Source organism: Lissotriton helveticus, chromosome 8, assembly GCF_964261635.1.
Source record: "Lissotriton helveticus chromosome 8, aLisHel1.1, whole genome shotgun sequence".
NCBI classification, from domain to species: domain Eukaryota; kingdom Metazoa; phylum Chordata; class Amphibia; order Caudata; family Salamandridae; genus Lissotriton; species Lissotriton helveticus.
In genome coordinates, this window is record NC_136069.1 from 36737397 (window position 1) to 36765087 (window position 27691).

General features: G+C 43.0%; 1 protein-coding gene across 1 annotated transcript in view; it reads right to left on the reverse strand.

Annotated features, from left to right (window-relative positions):
• Nucleotides 1-7973: 7973 nt before the first annotated feature.
• Nucleotides 7974-27691, reverse strand: part of LOC144772296 (uncharacterized) — a 36711-nt gene continuing 16993 nt past the window's right edge. The window contains exon 3 of the mRNA XM_078656523.1: nucleotides 7974-13276. Within this exon, the coding sequence (XP_078512649.1) occupies nucleotides 11277-12254 (978 nt within the window). The 5' untranslated portion in view covers nucleotides 12255-13276 and the 3' untranslated portion in view covers nucleotides 7974-11276. The remainder of the gene's footprint in view (nucleotides 13277-27691) is intronic.

A 27691-nucleotide genomic window follows, 5' to 3' on the forward strand; every position in this document is an offset into this window, starting at 1 on the left:
TTAATTGCCAGAGGCACTATCTTACTGATTTAACATGCATACTTCCATTGAATTGTAGTGACCATCGGATTGTCGTTACTTCCATACATATAACCCAATATAGGTGCTGTAACGGGTTACACCACTCATTTCATCCCTTCCAATCTTAACCTAATCTAACTATATTTCCCTCCCCCTCGCACCCCACAACTCAGTTCTGCCTTTACATATTCATATTGATAGTCTGCATAACGATACTCAACAGTTGTATTTCGTGGCACAAGTCCAGCAATTGGTACCTATTATATCATATAGCATTGCAAGGTCCAGGTCTCTGCATCGCCCACTTTTTGTTGCCATCCTTACCAGTCTAATATTGCCCCTTCTACAGTGACTGTACTTCTGTGGCTATAAGTTCCTCCGACATCATATTCCATGTTGATAGTCAGCATAACAATACTCAACAGTTGTATTTCGTGGCAGAAGTCCAGCAATTGGTACCTATTATATCATATAGCATTGCAAGATTCCTCCAACATCATATTCCATTCCAATGAGGTAGGTTTTTTCCGCAGCCCTTTGTAACTCTGCACTTTCAGCTTTACCCCATCTGACTACTTCATTGTACCAATCTAGCACCAAAATAAATACATAAATAACCGACTTTCCACCTCATGGTTATTGTGCGTTTGGCGAGGATCAATGCCAAATTGGCGAATCTATGTGTGGGACTCCACTGTTTGGCTCTAGCGGCTAATCCTAGTATGTAGTACTCAAACGACTTTCCTGCCCTCTCTGGGGCTACCTCATTTAATATTGTGTGTAATGTTCCCCAGTAATGTGTCAGCCATGGACAAGCCCATAGCATATGTAATACGTTTGCATTGTCTTGACATCGGGGGCATGCATCTGTTATGTCTGGAAACATCATACTTAAACTGTGGGGGTTCAGGTAAGCGCAATGTACAATTATAAGCTGAATTAATTTAAACTTCGGATTTCGCGATACCTTCCTCGGATATTCCATTTAAATTCTCCATTCTTTGTCCGTCAATTCACGGCCTATGTCAGTTCCATTTATCGCGGAGTGTTTATAGTGATACTGCAGCACATGTTTGGATCCCGCGATATAACCATTTAGTCAAATGACTGTCATTACCCATCAAATATTGCATGTGTACTATTATATGTGTCGGGGGTTCCGTCCCTGCAGGTGCCCATGTGTTCCGAACATATCTTGTTATAGTCACATGGAGAAGAAATATTGTATTTGGTACTCTCTTTTCCCTCACAAATGTGTTATGATTCATCAACGTGTGATCTGTGAATAACATTCCCATCGTATCTATGCCTGCTTCTACCCAGGCGGATATATGCTGAAGTGTTACTGTCCCTAACGGTAAAGGGAGTCCTAATCACTAATAGGCAAAGGGGCAAATGGAGTATGTCCTTTTGTATATCGCAATACCCCCTCTTTCAGTATAACAATGCTAGTTTTAGCAGTGGAGGCGCAAGTAATGGGAGCCTACTGAGTGGTATGAGAAGCGTGTGATGCATTCTCCTCTCCCATTCCTACCGAGCCATGGTAATCTCTTGCAGGTTGCGCCCCGCAATCCAGTACGCCAGCCATTGTAGCTGACCTACGTAACAGTAAGCTCTGAAATCTGGGACTCCCATCCTCTCGGGTTTTGCATCTAACTGCAGTTTTGCCAGTCCTATCCGCCAGCGTCCCGATCCCCATATTAGTTGCACCAGCAAAGAATCCAGGGTTTTAAATACTTGTGTCGGGATTATGAGTGGTAGATTTGTTAAGTAATAAAGCAGTCTGGGGAGCATTACCATTTTGGCACTAGCTACCCTGTCCGCCACAGAATGTGGCAGGGACGTCCAGAATTGTATTTGCATTTTTAGCGCTGTAATCGCCCGGGTCAGGTTGCGTCTAACAGGTCTGGCGCCTCTCTGTATATTTGAATGCCCAAATATCAAAAAGTGGATTCCGCTGTCCGAAAAATCCAGTGGCCGAATTGTAATGGATCAGACTGTGTAGTATCAGTAAAGAAGTACGCATGAGACTTAATATCATTTATAGAGAGCCCTGATAATGATTGAAAAGTGTTCAATATTGTAGGGATATTGTAGGGATTGGTTCATGATCGCTTCTAAGATGTTCAAAGTATAATATTAAATCGTCGAGTATGCCGAGATAATGTGTGTGTCATTTCCCAACCGTATACCTTGGTGTTCGCCCTGGTACGGATTTTTATAGCCAGCCATTCAAGGGCAAGTATGAATATCAAAGGTGAGAGTGGGCACCCTTGTAGAGTACCCTGTGCTACTGCGTATTGTTGTGAAATATGAACCCCTGTACGTGCACGCGCTGTAGGATTTGTATATATTAGAGCCACCCATTTCATATACTCTTCCGGAACACCAAACCTCGGGAGAGTACGAAGCATATAACTCCAGTGGAGTGAGTCAAAAGCTTGGCGTAAGTCCAATTATACGCATTCCTGTGTATCAATAGATGCGGTTGAGCGCGTCATAATCTGATGCAATCTTCTAATATTAAGGGCTGTGCATCTTCCCGGTACAAACCCGCACTGGTCCGTGTGTATTAGTTGTGGTATAAACTGTTTGAGTCTATTTGCTAATAGTTTACTTAAGGTTTTATCATCTGTGTTTAACAGCGAAAGGGGTCGGTCTGCCGCCATGTTTTTACTATCCCTGCACGGCTTTGGCAGCGAGACCACTATTGCTTGCAGTGTAGTAGGAGGAAAGGAGCCAGACTATAAGGAGGCTTGATACAGCCCCTGCAAATGGGGCACTAGTAATGTTGAGTATGCCATGTAAAACTTTATTGGTAGCCCATCTAGTCCTGGGGTTTTATTTCAAGGTAGGGCTATAATTGCTGCCCTTATTTCCCCTTCCGTTATTGGTCTCTCTAATTCTTTTTTGTGGTTGCCAATAACTGCGGGAACTGGAGTTTCCCCAAAAATGTTTCAATATCAGTTTCACAAGGTCCCACCGGCGCTGCATACAATGTTTCATGATAATGTTTAAAGGGTGTATTTATCTCTGGGTGTGTACTGCGGTGCCCTCCGAAGTAGTAATCTCAAGAATGGGGAGCTGCACTGGTGTGTGTTTGAGAATCCTAGCAAGGAGCAGGCCCGCTCTGTCTGCTTCTGCATGCTCTTTTTGTGTGTAGAGGGGAGAGGAGTTGCCCTAACGGCTAGGGCTGTCACCCTCAAATCTGGGGAACTGGGTTCGAGTCTCGGCAATGACAGCTGAACATCCTGTGATTCTGGGCAAACCACTTAATCACTCCATGCCTAACAAAAATGAATGTGTCCTCATGTAATGCAACTGGTGCTATGTAAAGCGCTCTGATACCAGGTTCGGTTCAAGTTCTGTAAATAAAAAAATTAAAAAAAACATAATCTAATACTCCGAGTACTTCCAAGAGTTCCGCATGTCATATGCGTGCATTTTGCAACTCGTCTCTATGTGTGTTGCTTGTTGCAGCTTCCTGCTTTAGTTTAACCAAGTTACTCTCAACTTCCGCTAGCCTTTCAACTATATAGCAGAGCGAACCCCCACTTGTGTACTAATTGCCACTCCTCGTATTACCGTTTTAAATGCGTGGTAGCCGTACCATCATTTTCTGCAAAATAATTAAAAATCGCAGTGAAGGCTGCAATTTCCAGGTAGGTATCGGCGCAGGATTCTTCCCCCCACTAATGTAACTTCGAGGGAGTTGTGATCCAATAGGGTTTTACCCAGATACGTGCTATCAGATAAATGTGCAATGAGAGGTAAATAACAGAAGATTCTGTTGATACAGGTATTTAACCCGTGTGGCGGTGAATAAAAGGGAGTATTCTTTGCTTGTAGGATGTTTCATGTGCCATGCATCCCGTATGTTCCAGCCCTCTGTCCATCCCTTAAGATCGTCTGTTTCTTGCAACCTGTGCCTTGTAGTGAGGGATGTGACCTATCCAGCCCTATGCCTAGTACCGCATTGAAATCCCCACCTAAAACCCAGGGGTACCCATCCCATCCCAACAGTGCCATAGAGAGTATATCTAGAAATGTGTCCTGTTCTGACTTTGGGGCGTATACACTTCCCAAAACTATGTGTTTCCCATTTAGCATATCATGTAGTAGCACATATCTACCATTTGAATCTATTCTTTCCTCCAATAGTGCAAAGGGGGTACCACTTCTTATCCATATAGCTGCCCCGAGCAAATGCGGTGTAGGATGAATAAAATACCTGTCTCCTCCATTTCTTCTGTAATTTATGGGCTTCTGCATGCATTAAATTGGATTCTTGCAGAAAACCAATGTGTACCTTCCTACGATTAAGCTGTGCAAGAATTCTAGGTCTCTTATGTATGGCTTGCTATGTAATACATAAGTGCTCTTTGTACATCAAGTGCACAAAGAGCTCTCTCTGCTACGGTCTTTGGCTGAGGACAGAAGACTGGTAAGCTAAGTTTTTGGTTTTAGTGGAATGGAGAGATGAGCCTTGGGAGAAACTTTGAAAACCTAATCCTAGAAAACCAGAAAGTAAGTCTTTCCCAAGGCTAGAGCATGAATTTCACTTACTCTTCTTAGGGAAGTTATTGCAACAAGGACAGCTCCCTTCCAAGAGAGCGACTGCAGAGGACATGAATGCAGTGGTTCAAAAGTAGTGGCCATTAGCTGTGTAAGAACAACGTTTAAGTTCCAGTTCCATAATGGGAATGTCGGTAAACATGGTGGAATTATTCTTTTCAAGCGTTCCATAAAAGCTTTCATGGCTGGTATACGGAAAAGTTACAGTTGCTTGCGGTTTTGGAGATAAGCTGCAATTACTGCAAGATGCAGTCGTATGGAAGTGTATGCTAAGGTGTAGCAGGTACTACACTATTTGTTGTATTGTAGAAACGCAAGGGTCTATATGTTGGACTGGACAATTGTGTACAAAACCACATAGCATACCTCTCCCCTAAGAGACTGCACACTGTCTACCCAACCAGGGCTCGGGACTGCGCTAGATGCAGTAGTGCTGTGGATGATTTCTTCCATGTAGTGTGGCAATGTCCAGTTATTATGACCTACTGGATGGAGATACTGGGGAAGGGTGTCCTTTGCATGATCAGGCAGTGTCTGTGGGGCTTACTCCCCGATAGTGCTAAGAAAAAAGTGAGAAGATGATTTACAGTTCTGATTATTGTCTTGGCTGGAGACGTATTGCTATTAGTTGGCTAAGTACTAGCCCCCTCCCCCGCATGGGGACTGGAAGAGAAATCTACTGGAATGGGTGAGATGAGGAAGCACACATGCGACAGACACCTAGGGCTGAGAGGGTGGCGGATGAGCTGCTTTCTTGCGGAGTTATAAAGCCAGCCCTATTGGAACCTTTGTAGGTTGAAGTGCCATGATGGATGCACCAAATCCGGCAATGTGCTGGTCTGAGAATGGGGTGTTGTAGAACCCCCAGTTAGGAGGGGCGTATTGACATAAGTGGGACAGTGGACACCCAAATTATGTTTGAAGTATGGTAGGCTTGTGGATGCACATGGAAGTTCTCCTCAATGTATTGACCAGTGGACGATTGGAAGCTTGGGAGTGGGAGGGGGAGATCTTGTTAGTCATTTTGGCAAATTGTCTTTGTATGATAATGGTACATGAAGTTTGGGATATATGATGCGTTATACCATATTGCTTTTGCTATGGTTGGGTTAAAAGTCTGACGTACTATAACTATCAAACGTTCTGGTATACTGTACATATTATCATGCTTGTTGAAATGCCAATTAAAAAAATATTTAAAAAATGGGTGCACAAAACGTTTCATTTGGCTACACATAAAGACTCTTGTGTTGGGGGGGTCTTGTCTCTTTTAGAATGTCCATACATTCTGGAGGCAATTGCAAGTATTCAAACTCTAAGACTTCAGGAGCCACATTGCAAGGTTGAGTTCTTTGGGGTTTGAATGCCTGGCTGTGACCCTGCTGTGAGTGAGAAGATCTGGTATGTTGGGAAGCTTCTCGTGAGGTATTTAACACACCTGATAAGTTAAATAGCTTTTAACTCGTAATTCCAATGAGTGCATAATCAACGTTTCACAAATAGGTCAGAATTAACCAACCCACCCATAATCAGGCTTTAAGTCTCTTAGTTGGTATTGGTGCTAAACACAACCCCAAGAGTGTTGCAACATTACGTCATGGCTCGAAAAATCCCAAAAATTGTACTAGTCCTGCAGGTCTAGTAACTTGAAAAATCTCCTCGACCAAACTGCAACCTACTTGACCTCCGTCTCTGAAAGCGGAGCAAATGTGAGAAGATAACATGGTTTAAAGGCATCTTTATTGCTTATTCGCTTTGTGAGCAATAAAAATGCCTTTAAATCTTGTTATCTTGTCACATTTGCTCTGTTTTTAAAGACAGAGAACAAAAGTTAGTTTGTTTCGAGTAGGACCTAAAAATAGATTGTCCTCCTTAATTCTACCTCACAAATTCGAGCAGGCGAGTGGATTTGTTGAGCACTGTACGTTCAGCAGTTCAACTTTGCTTTTGCCTAGGCTTGTTAGAATCCCTGCGGCCCACAGCCAGTCCTCCTACCCGAGCCCCAGCGCTGTGGACAAAGGCCAAAAATGCGCTGTTACCCTGTCAGGTAAAGTAGATAAATGTACTCATTAGCACCTGCGAGGGGTGGACAGATGCAAATCCACTGAGTTCAGAATCTTGCTTTGATATATGCAGCGTGTACTTGGGTTCCCAGTAAGCATGCTGGAATTGTCATGCCACACCTTTCTTTGACAAAGTAGGCCCGAGTGATAACAGGGTCCTCCCTCGATTCCTTCTGGCAGCTGTCTTCTCATGCGCTTTGTCTCCCATCTTCAACTGGACACGTTGATGTAGGCCGGATGGTGGTGGCCTGTGCCACTGCCCAGTAGGCCAGTGCAGTCCATCCACGAGCTCTTCCACGTCCAATCAGGCCACATGGGTCACATATTTGTGATCTTTCTTCCGTTAATTGAAGATCTAAAAGGTATGCAAAGACTGTTTTAACCCCGTTTTTTTATCCTATAGTGTGTTTTTTTTAAAATAATCTGTGTTGTTTTTTAACCAATAAATGATCATTTGGTGCATTCATGCTCTGATGATGCTCTTTGAACACATGTTGTTTGACTATATGGTATGGTTATAATTGAGTTGTTTTTATTATACCAAAGAGGAATTCCAATTTTTGACTCCAATCAGGCAGTAACCAGCATAGGCCTCTGCCACAGTGCTACTTAATAATGGCCCATCCTCTGCCGGAACCCACATGGAGGTGTATGCTGCAGAATGGAGTTATCGAATGGTTCACACAATTAGACCTTGCAGCTGGAATGAGCGACCGCAGCAGGACTGGCTTCATGCATCCCATATACCGCTCAGCTCCACGGTCACGCCAAGCACCCTCCCTGGCCTAACACTATTTAGGTATTCCATTGTTTGGTGTTTTAAACATATAAGCTGTAGGATGGAGGTGGAATTTAGACTCTGGCCTTAGAAGTTTAGAGCAGAGTGGGCAGCAACTCTCTGGCAACCCCCACTGTAACCCTTTCAGAAAAGGGGGTGGTGATGAACAGAGTGTCTGAATTAAGCAGACCACTCTTACCCAGTCCAAAGATCAGGGCTTGATCCATCACCGTTATTTAGCTCACTGCCCCATCCCAGCTCAGAACCTGGCTATATGCAAATTAGTCTGTCCCTGGCCCAGTGCATCATGGGAACAGGGCAGACCAAACTACCAACCCAATTCTTCACCAGAAATGGTTATAGCCAAATAGTTTTGCCAATAGCTAATCCACAAGAATACAGCATGACAAATCATACAATGCAAAGCTGCTGACTGTAATTTGCTACTTATGAACTTTGCTGATGATGGCTAACTGAAGATTTCCCAACTCGAAATTCATCCCCGTCAACATACACAACATATTACAGTCTATGCATCAAGATACATTCTGTTTTAATAATTACACGATTAAAACTATTTAACATTAGTTTCAAAAGCCATAATTCAGTAAAACCCAAAGTCTCCTAACCATGCAATGTTAGCCATATAACATATCTTTATAATCAAACAAATACAATGAAACAAAAAGAAAGTATTTGTACCTTATATTGGGCCTTTCACAGAGCCCCTTCCAGAGAGAGTAAAGCTCATCAATGAGGCAGAGAGTTAGCAAGATCTCCATACTGGACCTTCATTCGGGGCATACAAGTCAATGTCAACTGAGAGTAGATGGTATCAAGTTAGCATGGAAGATCATTGTGTGAATGATGCATGCTTCATATTTAGTTTAGCGTTTTTCAAGGAAAGAAGAATGCTTAGGAAGTGGTATAAGTTATCTTATCTACAGCTTTCCATAGCATGTTCTGCTTTTCTAACAAGAAGCGTATTTACTTAACCCATCCCACTTGGGTATGTTATAGTCCAATCTTTTGAACCTGGCAAGCACATACTGCTTCTACTGGAGTTTATCAGAAATAAAAGAAATGCATGTATGTCTATGAGACAATTATTGTGCCCGAGTGCCTTTTAATAAGTGAAACATGTATTAGCATGAAATCCTTTCAGCAATATTCCCAAAAAAGCAGAAAGACAATATCTATGCTTAACAGTAATCTGTACACAAAGTAGAGAAGAAACATGTTCTAAACTGGGTCGTTGTTTACAGATATGACAAGATCACCAACAATAAGTGAAATTAAAAAAAAACATTTTTTAAAGATACAAAATGCATTCTGAATTTATTTTCTAACAAATATAAATAGTAGGACACCATCAGGATGCCCAGATGAATCAATGTCAATTGGATGCTGCGTGGCAGGATTTCACTGAATATACATTGGTGAATTGCAGGTATTGTAATTGTGGTTCTTTTTCAATAGAAACTGACAGACCTCATTCAAATGATTGTTAAAAGAAAGTCCAAGACTTAAAAAGGTTTCTGTAAGATGGTGTCCTCTGGCCATACTTCACATCATAATAACTATTTAAAAAACTAGAAGAAAAATATACATAATAAAAGATTGATGTATCCTATCCTTAACACACTATACTGTTCCATTTACAAGTATTTATATTTGCCAGATCTGAGCAATGACATAAGATCATACAAACCACATGCGATTGCCCAGGGAGTTCCTCAGGGATCGGCTCTTAGCCCCACTTTATTTAATCTTTATGTCCAACCGCTAGCTTCTGTCGCCATGCGTGGGAACCTTTCCATCGTATCCTACGCAGACGACACTCAGCTGGCGGTTGCTATTAGTGGGGCTTCCGATCTTGAGGCAGTCAAGTTCCGTGAGGGACTTATATCTGTGGCCCACTGGATGAATGACAATTTCCTGCAATTAAACGCCAAGAAAACTGAGGTGCTTATTGTGGGGAAACAATCACATCTGTGGGGCGATAACTGGTGGCCGCATGAGCTCGGTCCTACTCCTACCCCTGTCACTGAAGTTAAAAATCTTGGGGTATGGTTTGACTCCCAACTGAGTTTTTCCACCCATACTAAAAAGATTGCTGCAGCATGTTTTGGGATTTTGCGTCAACTTCGGTCCACCTTCAAATACTTCGACGCTCCCACTCGACAACTCATTGTGCAAGCCATGATCCTGTCTAAACTAGATTATGCTAGTTCTCTTTTTCTTGGAGTCAATCAGGCTGAACTCTCCCGTCTCCAACGCGTCCAGAACGCTGCCGCCAGGGCTCTGGTTGGCTTACCTAAATTCTGTTCAGCTAGGAAAACTATTCATAATCTCCACTGGCTCCCGGTGGCACAGAGAATAATGTTTAAATCATTGACTCTGACATTTAAAATCCTCAAATTGTCATCTCCTCAGATTCTGGAGCATCTTATCTCCCCCTACGTTCCAGCTCGCTCTCTGAGGTCCTCTGATCTCCACCTGACCATAGTACCTCGCTTTAAGAGATCCAGGATTGGCGGACGCTCTTTTCGAGTTCTTGCCGCCAAACTATGGAATTCCCTGCCTGTCCATATTCGTGCCATCGACGGGCTCCTTGCTTTTAGGAAGGCTGTCAAAACTTTTCTTTTCCCCTTAGCGCCTTAGCTTTTCTGTGTTGTGTTTTGTTTCTCACCTTTGTCCGGCTTTCTTTTTGTTCTGTACTTGCGCCAGGACGCCCCTTTGCTGGGGCATCTGTGCGCACAATAAATCCGGATAACATAACATAACATTATTAGAGAAAAATCACATACTGGGTAATCCTGTAATATGCTTTTATACTGCCTCATGGGGTTCTAAAGGCATTTCATGGGTCCCTTTCAAATATGGGTTTCATCAGCAAGTCAAAAGTTTAAGGTTACCAACATACTGAGTAATATGGCCAAACAGCTAGCTCTCCTTACAGCATGCGCAAGGCAACTTCCCCAGTGGGAGGGTAGCTTCAACATATGTTGTGTTTTCGCAAAGCTATAAAGCACAATAATTGAATCTTACCAGACATTCGCAAGGTCTAGACATTGTTTCTTCATAAAACAGTGAAAGGCAAATGAAGCCCTCCCACGTTTACTGTAGCCAAAATTATTTTCTTGGATGCATTGCTAAAACGACTTATAATTTCATGACAGGCTGAAAATCATCGTATTAGATGCTCATGTATGAGGTTTCGTGCGTGTATATTTGCTGATGCACATGTAGTTGCAAAAAAGCACGGAGGCACTTCTCACATCCATCCAGAATGTTATTTCCTCTTTGTGTGTCCTCCAATTCACCAATATGCATAATACATCATAAAAGCCATTCCTTCATTTACTACCTCTATAGGAGGTGTCTTACAGTATATGAAAAACTGAAACAGCCCTGATATTTGATGTTGTTTTTCCTATGTGTGATTGCTGGTGGCATTTTAGGTATGTTGATCTAGCAAAGCCCATTCCACCTTCCCTGCATTTGTATAGTTTTTCTTCTGTAGGCCTTCACAGATGGGTAGTTAGGACTGATGCTTGAGTATATCTCTTTCCACATCCACTGCATGTGCGTGTTTTTTTCTTTCACAAATTGTGCGTTAGTTGCTGATCCTTCAGATGATTGGATTTACTAAAGCTCTTTCAACATTCACTGCATTTGCATGTTTTTCGTCTATATGCCATTGCAGATGGATAGTTAGATCTGATGCTTGAGTAAAGCTCTTTCACATTCTCCGAGTAAAGTAGTTCCCTGTGTGTTAGATGGTGGCTCTTTGGATGTGTGAATTTACTAAAGCTTTTTCCACATTTACTTCAAGACTATGGTTTCTCTGCTACATGTATTTGCAGATGGATAGGTAGGATGAATGCTTGAGTTAAAACATTTCCACATTCATCGATGTGTATGGTTTTTGTTGTGTGTTTGCGCTGGTGGATCTTTAGACTTGTTAAATGAGCAAAACTTATTCCACATTCACTGCATGTGTATGGTTTTTCCCCTGTGTGTTTTCGCTGGTGACCCCTTAGATGTGTAGATCTACTAAAGCTCTTTCCACATTCACTGCATATGAATGGCTTTTCTCCTGTATGCCTTCGCAGATGGGTGGCTAGGTGTGCTGCTTGAGTAAAGCTCTTTCCACATTCACTACATGTGAATGGTTTTTCTCCTGTATGGCTTCGCAGATGGGTGGCTAGGTGTGCTGTTTGAATAAAGCTCTTTCCACATTCACTACATGTGTATGGTCTTTCTCCTGTATGCCTGCGCAGATGGTAGGTTAGTGCCTGTGCGTGAAGTAAGGTCTTTCCACATTCACTGCATGTGTATACTTTTTCTCCTGTATGACATTGCAGATGGACGGTTAATGCTATCGGTTCAGCAAAGTGCTTTCCACATTCATTGCATGTGAATGGTTTTTCCTCTATGTGTGTTCGCTGGTGGACCTTTAGATGTGCAGATCTGCTAAAGCACTTTCCACATTCACTGCAAGTATATGGTTTTTCTCCTGTATGCCATCGCTGATGGAGGGTTAGACCCCATGCTAGAGCAAAGCTCTTTCCACATTCACTGCAAGTGTATGGTTTTTCTCCTGTATGTGTTAAGTGATGACTCTCTAGATTTGAGGATCTATTAAAGCTCATTCCACATTCACTGCAGGTGTAAGGTTTTTCTGTGTGCGTTCGTTGATGGATCTTGTGGTTTGCTGAGGCCGTAAAGCTCTTTTCATTTTCACTGCCTGTGAGTTCTGCTGTATGCATTTGATATTTGCCCCTCAGAGCTGATAACTCGTTAAAAGGCATCTTATATTCATTACACCTAAATAGGTTTTCTGTTAAGTTGGTACTGGTGGCAGTGTAGGGATGAATGATTAAAACTCTTCTCACGAACACAGAACCTTTATGTTATTTCTTTTGTTTGTTAATGAACTCTTGGTTGTGATGGCTGATGAACACTATTGCCATATTCAATCTATCCTCACGCGTTTTCCCCTGTACACGGTTGGTGGTACTACTACAATTCTGAGGAAAAGCCAAAGCTCGTCTTTCGTTGTTGTGTATGGGTTTTTCTTTGGGGTTTAGAGTCTAAACGTTGGTTATATTTTGGCTAAAATCAGGTTAATGTGTTTGCTGACTGATCATTGTGGTTCCTGAACCACTTACTATAATTGATTATTAACTAGGTATTTGCAGTATATCTGTTCTTGCAGGACTGATAACATATCTATGGTCTTTCTATCAGGAGCCGTGTGTTAAGAACTTTCTAGGATGTGGGCAAATAATAAACCTCACAGCTTATCTAAATAGTCTGCTTCTTGGGCAATATCAATGACATACACAAAGAACAAAACTCAATACCAAGGTGTTATGTTCTAGAATAATTTTCTGCATTGCAAGTAGCCAAGCACTTGTATCTTAACTTTCAGATCACTGCTCTTTCTGCGGATTGCAAGGTCCAGCCAAAACAGCGTTTATGATGGACTAACATCACAGCATAATTATCGAAGCTAAAGGGTGGTCTTTAGCATGTCTTAATTGTGGATGTGTTCTGCCTGTGTATTTTTTGTGATTTTAATTTATTTGGATGTTTTGGGAACGGCAGCATGGATGCCCTCATCCTCTTGAAGCCGCTGGATTGCACTTGATGTTCTTACACTTACAGGATATGTCTGTTCATGTACAAGATTCTCTGTCTCTTACTGAGTTGTTCTATTTCGAATTGCTGTCTGGCATTTCTGGTTCTTCTCAGGTATCGGATAACTTTCCAGTTTTATCATATGTTCGTCATTACTCTTCATCTTAATATGTGTTCAGGAATCTCCTTCCTGTGGATACAAAAATACCTGCAATGGCGTAATCTATAAGCAGCAAAGTGTACAATGTGTCTCTGAAGAAATGTCAAAAAAAATTAAACACTTGAATACATTCTAGCCAACGGTTATTACTCAAGGTTGCAATGCAGTCCATCTTTTTAGCTCACTGTACCACAACTGACAATCATTCTAATGGAAATCAGCATTCAATGGTCATACTGCAATAAAATAACAACAGTTCAATATGTACCAGAATCCACATTCATTTGAATAGTAACAGACACAACAACACATAATGGTGTTGGCCTTCTTGGCCTTGGTCAGTGAGTTGTAGCTTAAGTCCTATGGCACAGCAAGACAATTAATTAATATATTTCACTTTATCATGTTCATAGTTTCGGAAATAATAATGTTACAATGAAAATAAAAACACAACAGAATCATTTTCAGGACAAAAAACAAATCCTAGACGGAAAATGAGAATTGGATGGCAGGTCAAAGTGTATGATGTCCGTACGTTCACTGACAAAGACAGCAGCCAAGCAATGCCACATTTCAGTGTATTACTGCTTCCTGCTGCATGCACACAGATTGGCCCTGTATTCAATTATTAGGTTCAACACAAACAGTTTAGAGGGAGGGCAGTTCTTATTGTTCGCAACCTTACCATAAGTAATTAAGTTGAAATGGTAAATTTCTTTTAACACTGTCCAGTCTCAAACACTGTTGTCAACCATATGAGGAGCCATTTGATTTCGATATCATACATATGATGCACAGATCAATCAGGAAGCAACCAGATCTGCTAATCAGTCCCAAGTAAGATGTGTAGAACTAACTGAAGCTGACTTGCACAGGGCTTAGGCACATGTTTAAACAAGTACTGGTGGTGCCAGATTGAACGGTATACTTGGCTTTTAAGTAGCTGCATGAGATATGTCTGTACCAGGTATGGAAATCCCAGAGCTGACTTTTATCCACATATTGTAGTCCTGTTGATTACTAGCACTTTAACTGCGAGAGAACAGTAAACGTATTGAAAGGTGTTTATAGAGACAACAATTTCTGTATTTACCCTGCTATCAGTTAGGAGAAAAATAGTCATGCACTGGTTAGACTGTTAAAGCTTAACACATTGCTTAAAGCTGCTGCTCACTGGAGTGTTGCTGAAAAGAAATCACATGCAGCGCACAGGAAATGACCCTAAACTTTTTTTAATTTCATTTATTTTCGCTTTTCAAAATACAGTAAGGAACAGTTTACAATTTTTCAATGTATGGCATTGGTACAGTATGCATGATTTTATATTATATATATATATGTATGTATATATATATTCACTGAAAAAACCATAGGTTATAGACCATATATAGTTAGGAATTAGCATTTACAAAACCTTGAAAATTCACTGAAAAAACCATAGGTTATAGACCATATATAGTTAGGAATTAGCATTTACAAAACCTTGAAAATTCACTGAAAAAACCATAGGTTATAGACCATATATAGTTAGGAATTAGCATTTAAAAAACCTTATTTTACTCACACAAAACCATTGAAATTCCATATATAGTTAGTTGCACTAACTATATATCGCGCACCCGCAATCCACTGCTGATGATGTCACATATTACATCATTCATGACATGGTCAGTGACATCACTGATGACATCACTGATGACATCTCAAATGACATCACTGATGACATCACTGATGACATCATCCAGTGACTGTGTGTTTCTGTAAAGTTTAAATATGTTTTACATATTGAAGAATGAGTAGATGTAGAAGTGTCTGGATGAAGGATTTAGTAGGTGCGTGACTGACTGTATGAGTGAGTGATTAAATGTGTCTCACTGAGTGCATGGGTTAGTGACTAAACTGTCTTAATTTGTGCATCATTATGTCTGTTGTTCTGTAAACTGCTGCATGTGTTGATCAGTAGCTATATGAGTAACTATATGGGTTATTGATTGATTGCCCAAATATTTGTATGGGAGACTGAGTGTGTGTGTGGCTGGCTGGGAGGTGTGTGACTCTGTGCAGATCAATGTGTACTTGTCTCAAAGATTGTATAAGAGAGTAATTATGTGTTAGTATATGTTTCAAAATGTAAGGTGCTCTATGTTTAACTGTATAGATTAGAAAATGGAAGTGTGATTGATTCTTTACAGGACTGACTAGGTGTGTGAGTAACTCCATGGATGAGTGACAGAGTGTGAGAGTCTGTATAGGTGTATGAGTGCATATGATAGTGTTGTAAAGATGAGTGATTGTATGTATGAATGATTGTATGGGTAAATGAGTGAATGTGTGTGTAAACATAGGAATCACTGAGTGCGTATGTAGTAACTAGTATTGGTGTGTCAATGGTTTCAAAAATTATACTCTGTATTTAACACTGGGTGTAACAGAGGTTATATTAAAGTGTGAAGAGATGCATTGTATTGTCACATGAATGATATCATCAGTGATGTGGTCATTGATGTCAAATGAGATGTCATCAGTGATGTCATCAGTGATGTCATTTGAGATGTCATCAGTGATGTCATCAGTGATGTCACTGACCATGTCATGAATGATGTAATATGTGACATCATCAGCAGTGGATTGCGGGTGCGCGATATATAGTTAGTGCAACTAACTATATATGGAATTTCAATGGTTTTGTGTGAGTAAAATAAGGTTTTTTAAATGCTAATTCCTAACTATATATGGTCTATAACCTATGGTTTTTTCAGTGAATTTTCAAGGTTTTGTAAATGCTAATTCCTAACTATATATGGTCTATAACCTATGGTTTTTTCAGTGAATTTTCAAGGTTTTGTAAATGCTAATTCCTAACTATATATGGTCTATAACCTATGGTTTTTTCAGTGAATTTCAATGGTTTTTTAATAGCAAATATCATAAGCTGTCGAATGTCAAGTACGTGGTAAGAATTTTTTTTTTCGTGTTTATGCACACTGATCTGCTTTGATTGCTGCCCCCCACCCCTCATTTCTATTAGGAGTACTCTCTCTTTGCAGATAGTGAAGGGTAGTTAACGCAGCCCTTTCCCCCTTTGTAATCCGTCGTGCCTGCTTCTCTCTCCATTTGATTGATTGTTCTCTTTGGTTCATTCTCTATTTACAAACAAGCACAGAGTCGCAATACTCTGTTTAGTCTTTGCAGATAGCGAAAAATCGTGTAAAAAAACAAAAGGAATCGAGCAAAATCAGTAGGCCACTAATGGGATCTCTTTTGACCTCGCTAAAATAGAAACATTAGGAACAACCTGTTGAAAATAGCAATGCGTATGTATATAAGCGGCGTTCATTTGTGTTCACAGTACCCCTTGTTGATTGTTTCAATCGAGCATTGAATTGTTCGAAGTTAATTCTCTTAACGATCTTCTCTACCTGCAAACGAGGAAGAATAGGAATATTCTATCTCCCTTTGCAGATAGTGAAGGGTAGGTAACGCAAGCCTTTAACACGTCGTACCTATTTCATTCCTCATTGATTGATTGATTGTCCGAACATTGACTGTTTGGGAATTAGTTCTCTTTGGAGGTATTCCCTGTTTGCAAATAAACGTAGGAAAATCTTTGCAAGTAGTGAAAGGGTACGTAATGCGGACCGTTCTCCCCCGTTGTAATCTGTCATGCCTATCTACTCCCCACTGATTGATGCACCTTTTTCACCCGGACCATTTACTAGAGATACGTCATCTGGCCCGACCAGAGAGCACCCCTAGTGAAAAGGACATATGCAATAATAACGAAGTGATCACTGTATCCTGTTAACAGAAACTTTACCATGAAACAACCTGGAAAGAAAAAAATAGGAAAACGAAAATCAGTAGGCCACTGAGGAACATGAACTTTTATTAAACAACGAACAAAGAAACGATAACATAACGTAATGATAAAACCTATTAATGTCCTAGAAACAAGAAAACGTTAAAATATGCCAGTGGTGAGAGACCAGAAAAACAGTAAGAGAAACCAAATCACCCCTCGCTGTCCCACCGCCTGCCACGCCAAAAAAATCGATAGACTAGGGAAAATGCAAGTCAGTAGAACATCCACCCCCACTCTGGAAACTTCCAAGGTGGGGCAGGGTTCCGGCTACGCCCAGCCGGGAGCAGCCCATATAAGGCAGGTCCTGCTGCCACGCCTCGGCCAGGAGATCCTAACGTAGGGTGTAGCCGAAGGAGAGGCCGAGGCCAGCGGGACCCGGCCAGGGGATTGCCTTTACAACGCTGAACAGTTGCAGGGGGGGGGGAATGTCTCCTCGACCCTCCCCTCTCTCTCCCAGTCCGGCCGCGGTGGCCCTTGAGAGTTGCAGGTAGTCCCGCCACATGCTCTTCCGGTCCGACCACCAACGGTCGGGGGGCCGAGGCCGACGGGATCCGGCTGCAGCCGATAAACCAAGAAACCCGTTCATGGGGCCAGAGCCAGGGGCGTCCGGCCGACATCCACCGGAAGCCCGGCCCGAAGACGGACGGGACACTTCTTTCTTTTATAATGGCTGCGACAACACTGGGGGGGGATGTCTTGCACATGCCTCCGACCCCCCCCTCGTCCTCATCGCCTGGTCCGGCCATAACAAATCTCAAGCGAGACGCCGTGGGGTGCACTGGGAGGGAGAGACGGTGCGAACAGGCCTCTCCCGCCTCCCCAGGTGGAGACTTCCCAGCTGCACCCTCAGCGCTCCAGGCGGTGGCATCCTAACAACTACAGTGCTGCACAGTTTCGGAACGACCTAGATAACGGTTCTTCCACTGTGGCCATGCTGCAACGTCTCGCCCGGCAGGGTGGAGCCCGTCCGCTCATGTGACCCCGCGATCGCCGGTAGCTGCCGAACTCTCAAAATGGCGGTCGACCTGGCAAGAGCGGGCCCAACATAAAGAAATGGCCCGGTCACTGGTTGACTCCACCACCGTAGTCCTCCACGACCTTGAAGATTCTAGAGGAGCCGCGGGAGTCTCCGACCCCCGATGGGGAATGACTGCCATGATCGCCCGTGGAGTGACGAAACTGTATCCGCGGGACGTCGGCGCTCCCATGCTGGCGCCAGCCTCACTTTGAATTACTACAATCCTGCAGACCTCACTTCCGGTGAAAGCACAGTGTGACCCGGTAGGAAAAATTATTGCACCCCCTCCCCTTTTTGACTGATAGTTCAAACCACCGATCCTTTCCTTTGCCCTTTTAACGGAACTTTGGACTGCCTCCCCCTCTTTTACATTTTCTAGAGAAAACAAAACATTAACCACTACATTAGCATAGCAGTTGACACCAGAACTGTTTTCAAATTGAAAACCAACAACATCTTCAACAGAATCCTTTTTGTTTCTGCTGTGACCCTGCTACAGCACAGGCATTGTCCCCAGCAGTAATTCTGCAATGCCGGTAAGAATAGCTGTGGTGCCTACTGGACTCACTCACCCCCGCGGCGCCCCACGCCGTTTTTTGCTGGGCGGCAACTTACTAGACATCACTTTCGTGCCATCTAGATTTCAGCGCGTTCTGCTGCCTTGGAACTATTCGCACAACAGACCGCTACTGACAAGAATATTTCATTATTGGTGCTGTCAATTTCAATAAATCTATTGGATAATTAAAAAGAAATTGCCACGGTCTCTTCGTTGTTTAAATGTTTTTACTGTTTTTGTTTTGTTGTATATATTTATATGTTATTAAAGTTTTATATTCCTACTACTTTGTTGGAGTGCTATATATTTTTAATGTGACACATAATTGTAAAAACTTTGATGTACAAAGAGTCATTCCTGGAATCTTCCGCTTCAGGCTCGGTCCCCTCCCCAATCACAATACAGGATGGTTTTCAGATAGTAGGAACACGTGTGGTGTGACGGATCTCATCGAGTGTGGGCCTTGATCTACTATAACTCCTTTGAAGAGGGGTGATTCTTTACAGCTGGGGCCATAAACTACATCTGCAGGGCTAGCTGATAGCCTGGACAATCGGACACAGAGAAAGAGGAGTGTCAGAGGGTGCGGTAGTGAATAGGGCGAAAGGGAGGTGTCGGGCGGGCACAGAGTGTGATTCTCAGGGAAGAGCAGCGCAGATGGGGGGAGGTTTATTGCCCATGCATAAGACAGAGAGCGGTGGTGACCAGTGCCTGGGGGAGATGCTTACGAGGGTGAGGAGCCATGCTACGAATCGACAGCGTGCAGAGAGTGGGTCTGGTCAAGACATCTAAAATGGCTGCCGTGCACGACAAAAGTGTGGCATTTCAAAAAAGGCAAGATGGCGCAGACAATGTTTTTCAACACTTCCTCATTTCCTTCGAATCGAACGTTAACAGACGTTGGGGCATATTACCAAAGTTAAGCGATATTTATCGCTAACGATGCTTACCAACCAATTTTTTACCACTAAGCATCGTCAGAAATTATCGAAGATAAACCTTACTATTATCAAGGTTTATCGCAAATGCGATAATAAACGGCCGCAATGCATGAATATCGCTAAAAACTCAGCGATATTCATGCATTACCGAGCTAATACTCTTAGCCATGTTATCCACCTCCCATTGGATAACATGGCTAAGAACTGCTCAGGGCAGGTGTTACTTTTTGGAGATATTCGCGCTTAGCGCGAATATCTCCAAAAGTTGGTAATAGGAGATAGATATCTTGCATGTTGTAATGCAAGTTATTGTGGTATATGGAACTCATACCATAATCTCTCAGGAAAGCAGAAACTGATCCTTTTGGGACCGCCTAAAAAGGCCTAGGGGGTGAGGAGTACTCTACTTTGCCCCCTTTTCACGTTCCGAACTATTTTATTTTACTCTCTTCTGTAATTACACAAAATACCAGCGATAAGATGCATCGGAGACACACAGTGAGAGAAAGGAGGCCGGAGATGAAGAAGACATGTCAAATACACATTGGAGATAATATAGTGGCAGAAGGGAAGTAAATATGAGTAAACTTACCATGTAACATAAAAATGTTGCACTCTATACTATAAGTCTCATTTTATACTACAATCACTTCGCTACAACCTCATAAATTAAAAATAAAAATGAATAATGTCTCAAACAATTTTTGATTTCTAAATATAAATTTATTCTTCAGAATTTTCTAAATTTGAAAGAACTAGTAACATGTCCTCATCAGCAATGTCCTCATTAAAAGTCTCCAATGATGATTCTTGTAACTCTATGGTCTCCAAACACTCGATAAATTCGCCATCAAGAGATTGATCAAAAAAATCATTCAAGTCATCTCCTCCTTGTGACAATATTTCATTATTGGTGCTGTCAATTTCAATCAATGTAGTGGAATCATTCAAGTCATCTCCTCGTGACAATATTTCATTATTGGTGCTCTCAATTTCAATCAATGTAGTGGAATCATTCAAGTCATCTCCTCCTTGTGACAATATTTCATTATTGGTGCTGTCCATTTCAATCAATCTAATGGAATCATACAAGCCATCTCCTCCTTGTGACAATATTTCATTATTGGTGCTCTCAATTTCAATCAATGTAGTGGAATCATTCAAGTCATCTCCTTGTGACAATATTTCATTCTTGGTGCTGTCCATTTCAATCAATCTAATGGAATCATACAAGTCATGTCCTCCTTGTGACAATATTTCATTATTGGTGCTCTCAATTTCAATCAATGTGTTGGACAATTCAAAAGAAATTGCCACGGTCTCTTCATTGTGAGCCATTTTATTTTGAAATTGCTTGCTGTAAATTGCAGAAAAAAATAATCACTTTCATTTATCGTCTTTAGTAATACATAATATAAAACTAACTTTATCAAGTATTTAGTATAACAGAAGGACTGCAAATAAATAACAGAAAACATTTTTCAAATTATCTTCAAGTGTACAACATAGTTCCCCATACAAATTAACAACTCACCTTTTTAAAAGTAGCAGAAGTGTTAGTACTGTGTAAATCAAACACCAGAAATTCACCACCAAAAATTCCTCACAAATGTACCTCAGACAGTAGTATCACAAAATGGCTGTGGTTTCCTCTCATTTGACATATATACATAACCAATTAACTTTCATCACACACAAATACAAAACCAAAGTAACATTTTAATTGGTTCTAAATTTCAACACTTTCAAATGTGTTTTCCCCATGCAATTTTCCATAGGACATTTACATACGTCTACAGCCTGAATGGCTGAACGGAATTACACCAAACTTGGCAAAATGGTACATCAAACCTAAGAGGTCAGGAAGGATCTACTATACCCCCTTATGGTCATTTCCCCCTTCGCTTTGGCCTCCTCTTGTCTCTCAATCCTACCGAGGGACAAGATGGCGGCCGCTACGGACTGTTTGGAATGTTGACAGACGCCGGAGAACCAATCAGCTTCGCAAAGCTCCGTAACGCGAAAAGTACGCGAAGCGGAGCGCTGTTACAGATATATATCTTTTTTTCAACGTTAATTTCTCAAAATCCACTGGAGCACATATATTGAGACCTAGCAAAGGCACATCGGGCTACCAGTCCCTAATATTTTGCCAAGTTTCGTGCAAATCCATTCAGCCGTTCGATTATTATTATTTTGTTTTTTTTTGCCCCGCGGGGCCCTTTTAAAACCTCCACATCAAACCTAGGGGGTCAGCGAGGATCTACTATGCCCCCTTATAGTTATTTCCCCCTTTGTTTTGACCTCCTCTTGTCTCTCGATCCTACCGAGAGACAAGATGGCGGCCGCTACGGACTGTTTGGAATGTTGACAGACGCCAGAGAACCAATCAGCTTCGCTTCACAAAGCTCCGTTGCGCGAAAAGTCCGCGAACCAGAGCGCTAACCGGTCCGCTGTTACAGATATATATCTTTTTTTAAACGTTAATTTCTCAAAATCCACTGGAGCACATATATTGAGACCTACAAAAGGCACATCGGGCTACCAGTCCCTACAATTTTGCCAAGTTTCGTGCAAATCCATTCAGCCGTTCGGGCTAAAAGTGAGGCCAACCGCCCTATGGAAAACTCAATGTTAAAAACACGTTTTGGGACCCCCCTTTTTTCTCGGCCCCCACTGGACGAACCCCCCCCCAAATTTTCAAGGGCTGCTCAGAAACAAAATGTGCCATTTTCCTGAAAATTTCAGCCAATTCCGTCCACAAACGCCAAAGTTATTAGACATAGAATTTTCAAAAAACCCATAGAGAAAAAATCCTAACTATATATACCTACTGGCGACCGCCAGTAGGTAATATATATATATATATGTATGTGTATATATATATATATATATGTATGTGTATATATATATATATATATATATATATATATATATATATATATATATGTATGTATGTATATATATATATATATATATAAACATCACAAGTTGCCCTGCATAGAGACGCCAACACGGAAGTAAGTATCACCTTCTTTATTTGCAGGCAGTAGGCAAAATGCGAAGACACATTTCCAGCAAGTCGCCAAACGTTTCGGGCTCCATGCCCTTGTTCACTGGCGTGTGTTGAAAGTCCCGGCAGCTGTGTGGACTTATTACCATATAGCTCCGCCCATGTTGGGACTTCAAAATGCAGAGTTGCTTCATGGGTCAGGTAGTCCTGATTAGCCTAAAGTGGGTGCTCCGGGTATTTTCAAACACTCATATCAATCCCAAGTGGGTGCCAAAAAAGGGGAAAACACACTGTGCCTGCCAATGTTCATTCCTGCAAAGTTCGGCACTTACTTCCCCTCAAAACGCCCGTGTCGTCAGGCTCTGCAGGCCCGCTGGATATGCGGGGGGGCATCTCTGCAGCGAGGTGCGCCGCTCTTTAAATCCAAACATCACAAGTTGCCCTGAATAGAGACGCAAACACGGAAGTAAGTATCACCTTCTTTATTTGCAGGCAGTAGGCAAAATGCGAAGACACATTTCCAGCAAGTCGCCAAACGTTTCGGGCTCCATGCCCTTGTTCACTAGCGTGTGTTGAAAGTCCCGGCAGCTGTGTGGACTTATTACCATATAGCTCCGCCCATGTTGGGACTTCAAAATGCAGAGTTGCTTTATGGGTCCGGTAGTCCTGCGTAGCCCAAAGTGGGTGCTCCTGGTATTTTCAAACAATCATATCAATCCCAAGTCGGTGCCAAAAAAGGGGAAAACACACTGTGCCTGCTAATGTTCATTCCTGCAAAGTTCGGCACTTACTTCCCCTCAAAACGCCTGTGTCGTCAGGCTCTGCAGGCCCGCTGGATATGCGGGGGGGCATCTCTGCAGCGAGGCGCGCCGCTCTTTAAATCCAAACATCACAAGTTGCCCTGCATAGAGACGCCAACACGGAAATAAGTATCACCTTCTTTATTTGCAGGCAGTAGGCAAAATGCGAAGACACATTTCCAGCAAGTCGCCAAACGTTTCAGGCTCCATGCCCTTGTTCACTAGCGTGTGTTGAAAGTCCCGGCAGCTGTGTGGACTTATTACCATATAGCTCCGCCCATGTTGGGACTTCAAAATGCAGAGTTGCTTTATGGGTCAGGTAGTCCTGCTTAGCCCAAAGTGGGTGCTCCGGGTATTTTCAAACACTCATATCAATCCCAAGTGGGTGCCAAAAAAGGGGAAAACACACTGTTCCTGCCAATGTTCATTCCTGCAAAGTTCGGCACGTACTTCCCCTCAAAACGCCCGTGTCGTCAGGCTCTGCAGGCCCGCTGGATATGCGGGGGGGCATCTCTGCGGCGAGGCGCGCCGCTCTTTAAATCCAAACATCACAAGTTGCCCTGCACAGAGACGCCAACACGGAAGTATCACCTTCTTTATTTGCAGGCAGTAGGCAAAATGCGAAGACACATTTCCAGCAAGTCGCCAAACGTTTCGGGCTCCATGCCCTTGTTCACTGGCGTGTGTTGAAAGTCCCGGCAGCTATGTGGACTTATTACCATATAGCTCCGCCCATGTTGGGACTTCAAAATGCAGAGTTGCTTTATGGGTCGGGTAGTCCTGCTTAGCCCAAAGTGGGTCCTCCGGGTATTTTCAAACACTCATATCAATCCCAAGTGGGTGCCAATCCCAAATATATATATATATAACCACAGTACCGAGAACAAAGTGTTGCATAGCACACCATCAAGAGGTCAGACAGTTCTAGACATGTTATTATCAGGCGTCATCCTATAGGGTGAGGGTTGGCAGGGAGTGGTACAAGTACAGTACAGTAATCAAATATCTGTAAGTGACCACAGGTAGGACGTAAGCGGCCCCCAAATATCTCGCGGTTTGGACATAGACAGTAGCTCTTCTGCATAACATGTGAGCTGGTCACGGCAATAAGTCAAGTCCTGCAACCACAGCCTAGTGGTAGGCACCATCCTACCTTCCAAGCAGATAGAGATCCTGCGTTTAGCCATCAACAGTGCTATAGACACACATTTCTTTTTGGGTGCTTTTACTTTAGCCCTGATCGCCAGCAGACACATCCCCGGGTTGCACTCCACAGTTTCCTCAATCATCAAGCAGAGAATCCGTACAAAGGCACCCCAATATTCAAGTACTTTAGGACATTCCCAAGCTAGATGATAAAAACTAGCCCCGGGTGCACCACAAAGTTTACAGGTGTCAGTTTGTCGCAGCCCACATCTATACAGCTGTGCAGGAGTATAGTATAGCGATGCAAATATTTAAAGTGCACCAGCCGTAGATTGCCATTTGCCGGCAGCAGCCACTTAACCAATCCTCCTCAGAGAGCAGCTCTGGCAGCACAGCATTCTATTTATCCAGTACAGTCGCGACCCCAGGTGCATGTAATTCTGCGATGCCCTGTAAAGTCTGGTGACTAGCTAGGCCTTGGGTGTAGCAGTGTATAGGAGTTGTAGTGCCTCAAGGGTTGGCGGTTCTGAAGGGGCAGTGTGGGTGGCTGAGCGCAACCTAGTGTATACAAATAATTGCATGGCAGAGGTCTCGCCTCTGGTGTCTATGCTCTCCGAGGCCACAAATTGCCCCCCAGGGAATACATCTGCCATGATGGATAGTCCCATCTCCCCAAGTGCCTTCAGTGCCAGCTTCTTGGGTGACGAAAGTCGTGCCAGGCCCTAGATGTAATTTGTACAGTATCAAATTCCCATTTTTCGAAAATCGTTTGTGTGTTCACTATCAAGGCCTTGAGTGGTATGGGATGCACAGTGCCCGCTTCCACCGCCATGTGCAGGATATATGCTGGATCATGCTGCCAGTAGTAGGCATAGTGCGTAGTGCGCCGTAAAACTGCCTTGATCAAATGGAAGGGTAAGTGTCTAGCACTTGAGTCGAAGCTTCTTTCCCACCCAGGCTAGCGTGACCAGAAGAGAGCGAAGTTTTTCAAAAAAGTGTTGCGTTAGGTGTACCGGAACATTTAAAAAGCGATATAAAAACCGTGGAAGAACCACCATTTTCAGCAAAGCTTTGCGGTCAGCAAAGGACAGGGGCAATTTACCTGCACCTCAAGCTGCACGATGGCGGTGCCAAAGTTAGCTTGTATAACAGTCTGATGGTCACTGTGTAGTCATATTCCTAAATATTTTACAGAGTCCGTACACCATGTTAAGGGATATTCCATGTCAAACTGTTGGGTGGCATCAGTGAGGGGTAGTTTAGTTGATTTGTACCAATTGATTCCGAGGCATGAGAAGTGCTCAAACCGGACAAACTCTTGTATGAGTTGTGCGAGAAATCGTGCTAGCTCCCGGACATACAGCACCATGTCATCTGCATACATGGAAACTGCAAGCGGACGCTACAAAGACCACAAAGCCGATACAGCATGACACGGTCTTAGAATACATAATAGGGGCTCAAGCACAAGAGCAAATAGCAGTGGCGACAGCGGGCAGCCCTACCGCGTGCCACGCTGGATGGGAATCTTACCTGACAGCTGCCCATTAATTCTGACCCGCGCCACTGGGCAGGTCTATAACAGCCTAATCCAGTTAGTAAAGACAAACGGCACACCCATACGATGGAGGACTGTGATCATGTAGGACCAGGAGATCTAGTCGAACTCTTTTGCAGCATCGAGCAGCACCACCACCGCTGGCAGCGTGGGCTCCAATACATGCATTGCCGTGAAAATGGTGTGCAGATTATGGGACGTGGACCGAGTAGGGATGAATCCCGACTGATCCAGAAGCACCATAACAGGAAGGAGCAGTTGTATCCTCGTAGCGAATACTTTCGCTAGAATTTTAACATCAGTGTTTATGAGAGATAATGGGCGATACGAGTCACACTGATCAGGTGGTTCACCAGGTTTAAAAAGCGCAACCACCAGTGGCAAACACTGGGTATCATATGCCTCCTCATATAGCTGAAGTAGGCATGGGGCTAATTGGTCTACATATTCTTTATAAAATTTGGCTGGCAGCCAGTGCTTAATTTGAGCAGGTGCTTTCAGGTGCCCAGCACCCGCACTTCTTTCACAGGGCTACGATTTCTGGTCCTACAGGTGGTGGTCTCAATATTATTTGGCCAACTTAAAATAAAAAGAACCACATACTTTGCATGGTGACGGGCTGGTATGTTTTCATAGGCAGGCATACATCTGTTCAGGGAGGCATGATTGTGTATCATCACTTTAGTGATGATGTCGTTACGCCTGTCATGAATCCAAGAAGTCATCATTAACTAATGGCTTGCATTCTATTCCACAAGTCTGCTGCACCCTGCCACTGCAGAGCCTAAACCTCCCATTGGATAATTGTAGTGGGGGCCTGCAGCCCTGCATTGCGACTATCCTCAACAAGCTTGATGTGGCTGTGGTCCACCGCAACTTTTGTGCGCTATGGAGTCACCTTCAGTTTCCGTGCGCTGCCTCCAAGCGTGCTAATTGCTGAGTGTGCTTGAGCCCAGAAGGTGCAACAGCCATACTCGCGTCTCACAGGCATTGCAGCATTGCGGCTGGGGTCAGTGCTTGTGTGTAGCAGGCAGGGTCACAGCAAGCTGAGCAGTGGATGCTTATGCCATCGTCGTAACTGGACCAAACTAATTACAGGCAGCACTAGCAGTGACATGACCTGCTGTGCTCAAGCAGCCTCATGACCTGCAACAAACCCAGTCAGACCGCACTGATTAATATGTAAAAAAAAAAGCATTTTCATTTCGTGTACATTTTGTTTTCGCACTCATCTGTCGGTGTAGGTAAAGAAGTAAAACACATGTCTTAGGGGACAGTCAGCAGAGCATGGTTCCAGGATAGAGACTGAGGCAGTGCGGGTGTTGAGAGTTGGGCACAGCGGAGGTAGAAGTGGGCTGTAGCCTCCTTGGCAGCAGTTTCAGCCCAGACACTTCATTTTTTTACAAATTAAGCACTGCTGGCAGCCCATCAGTGACGCAGCCTTCCCGTTAGGTAAAGGGGCTATAGCATCCTGCACTTCACATAATGTGAGTTGGTGCATCAAAAAATCTTGTTGCCCCAGCGAAAGCCACACCAGTGCAATATCAT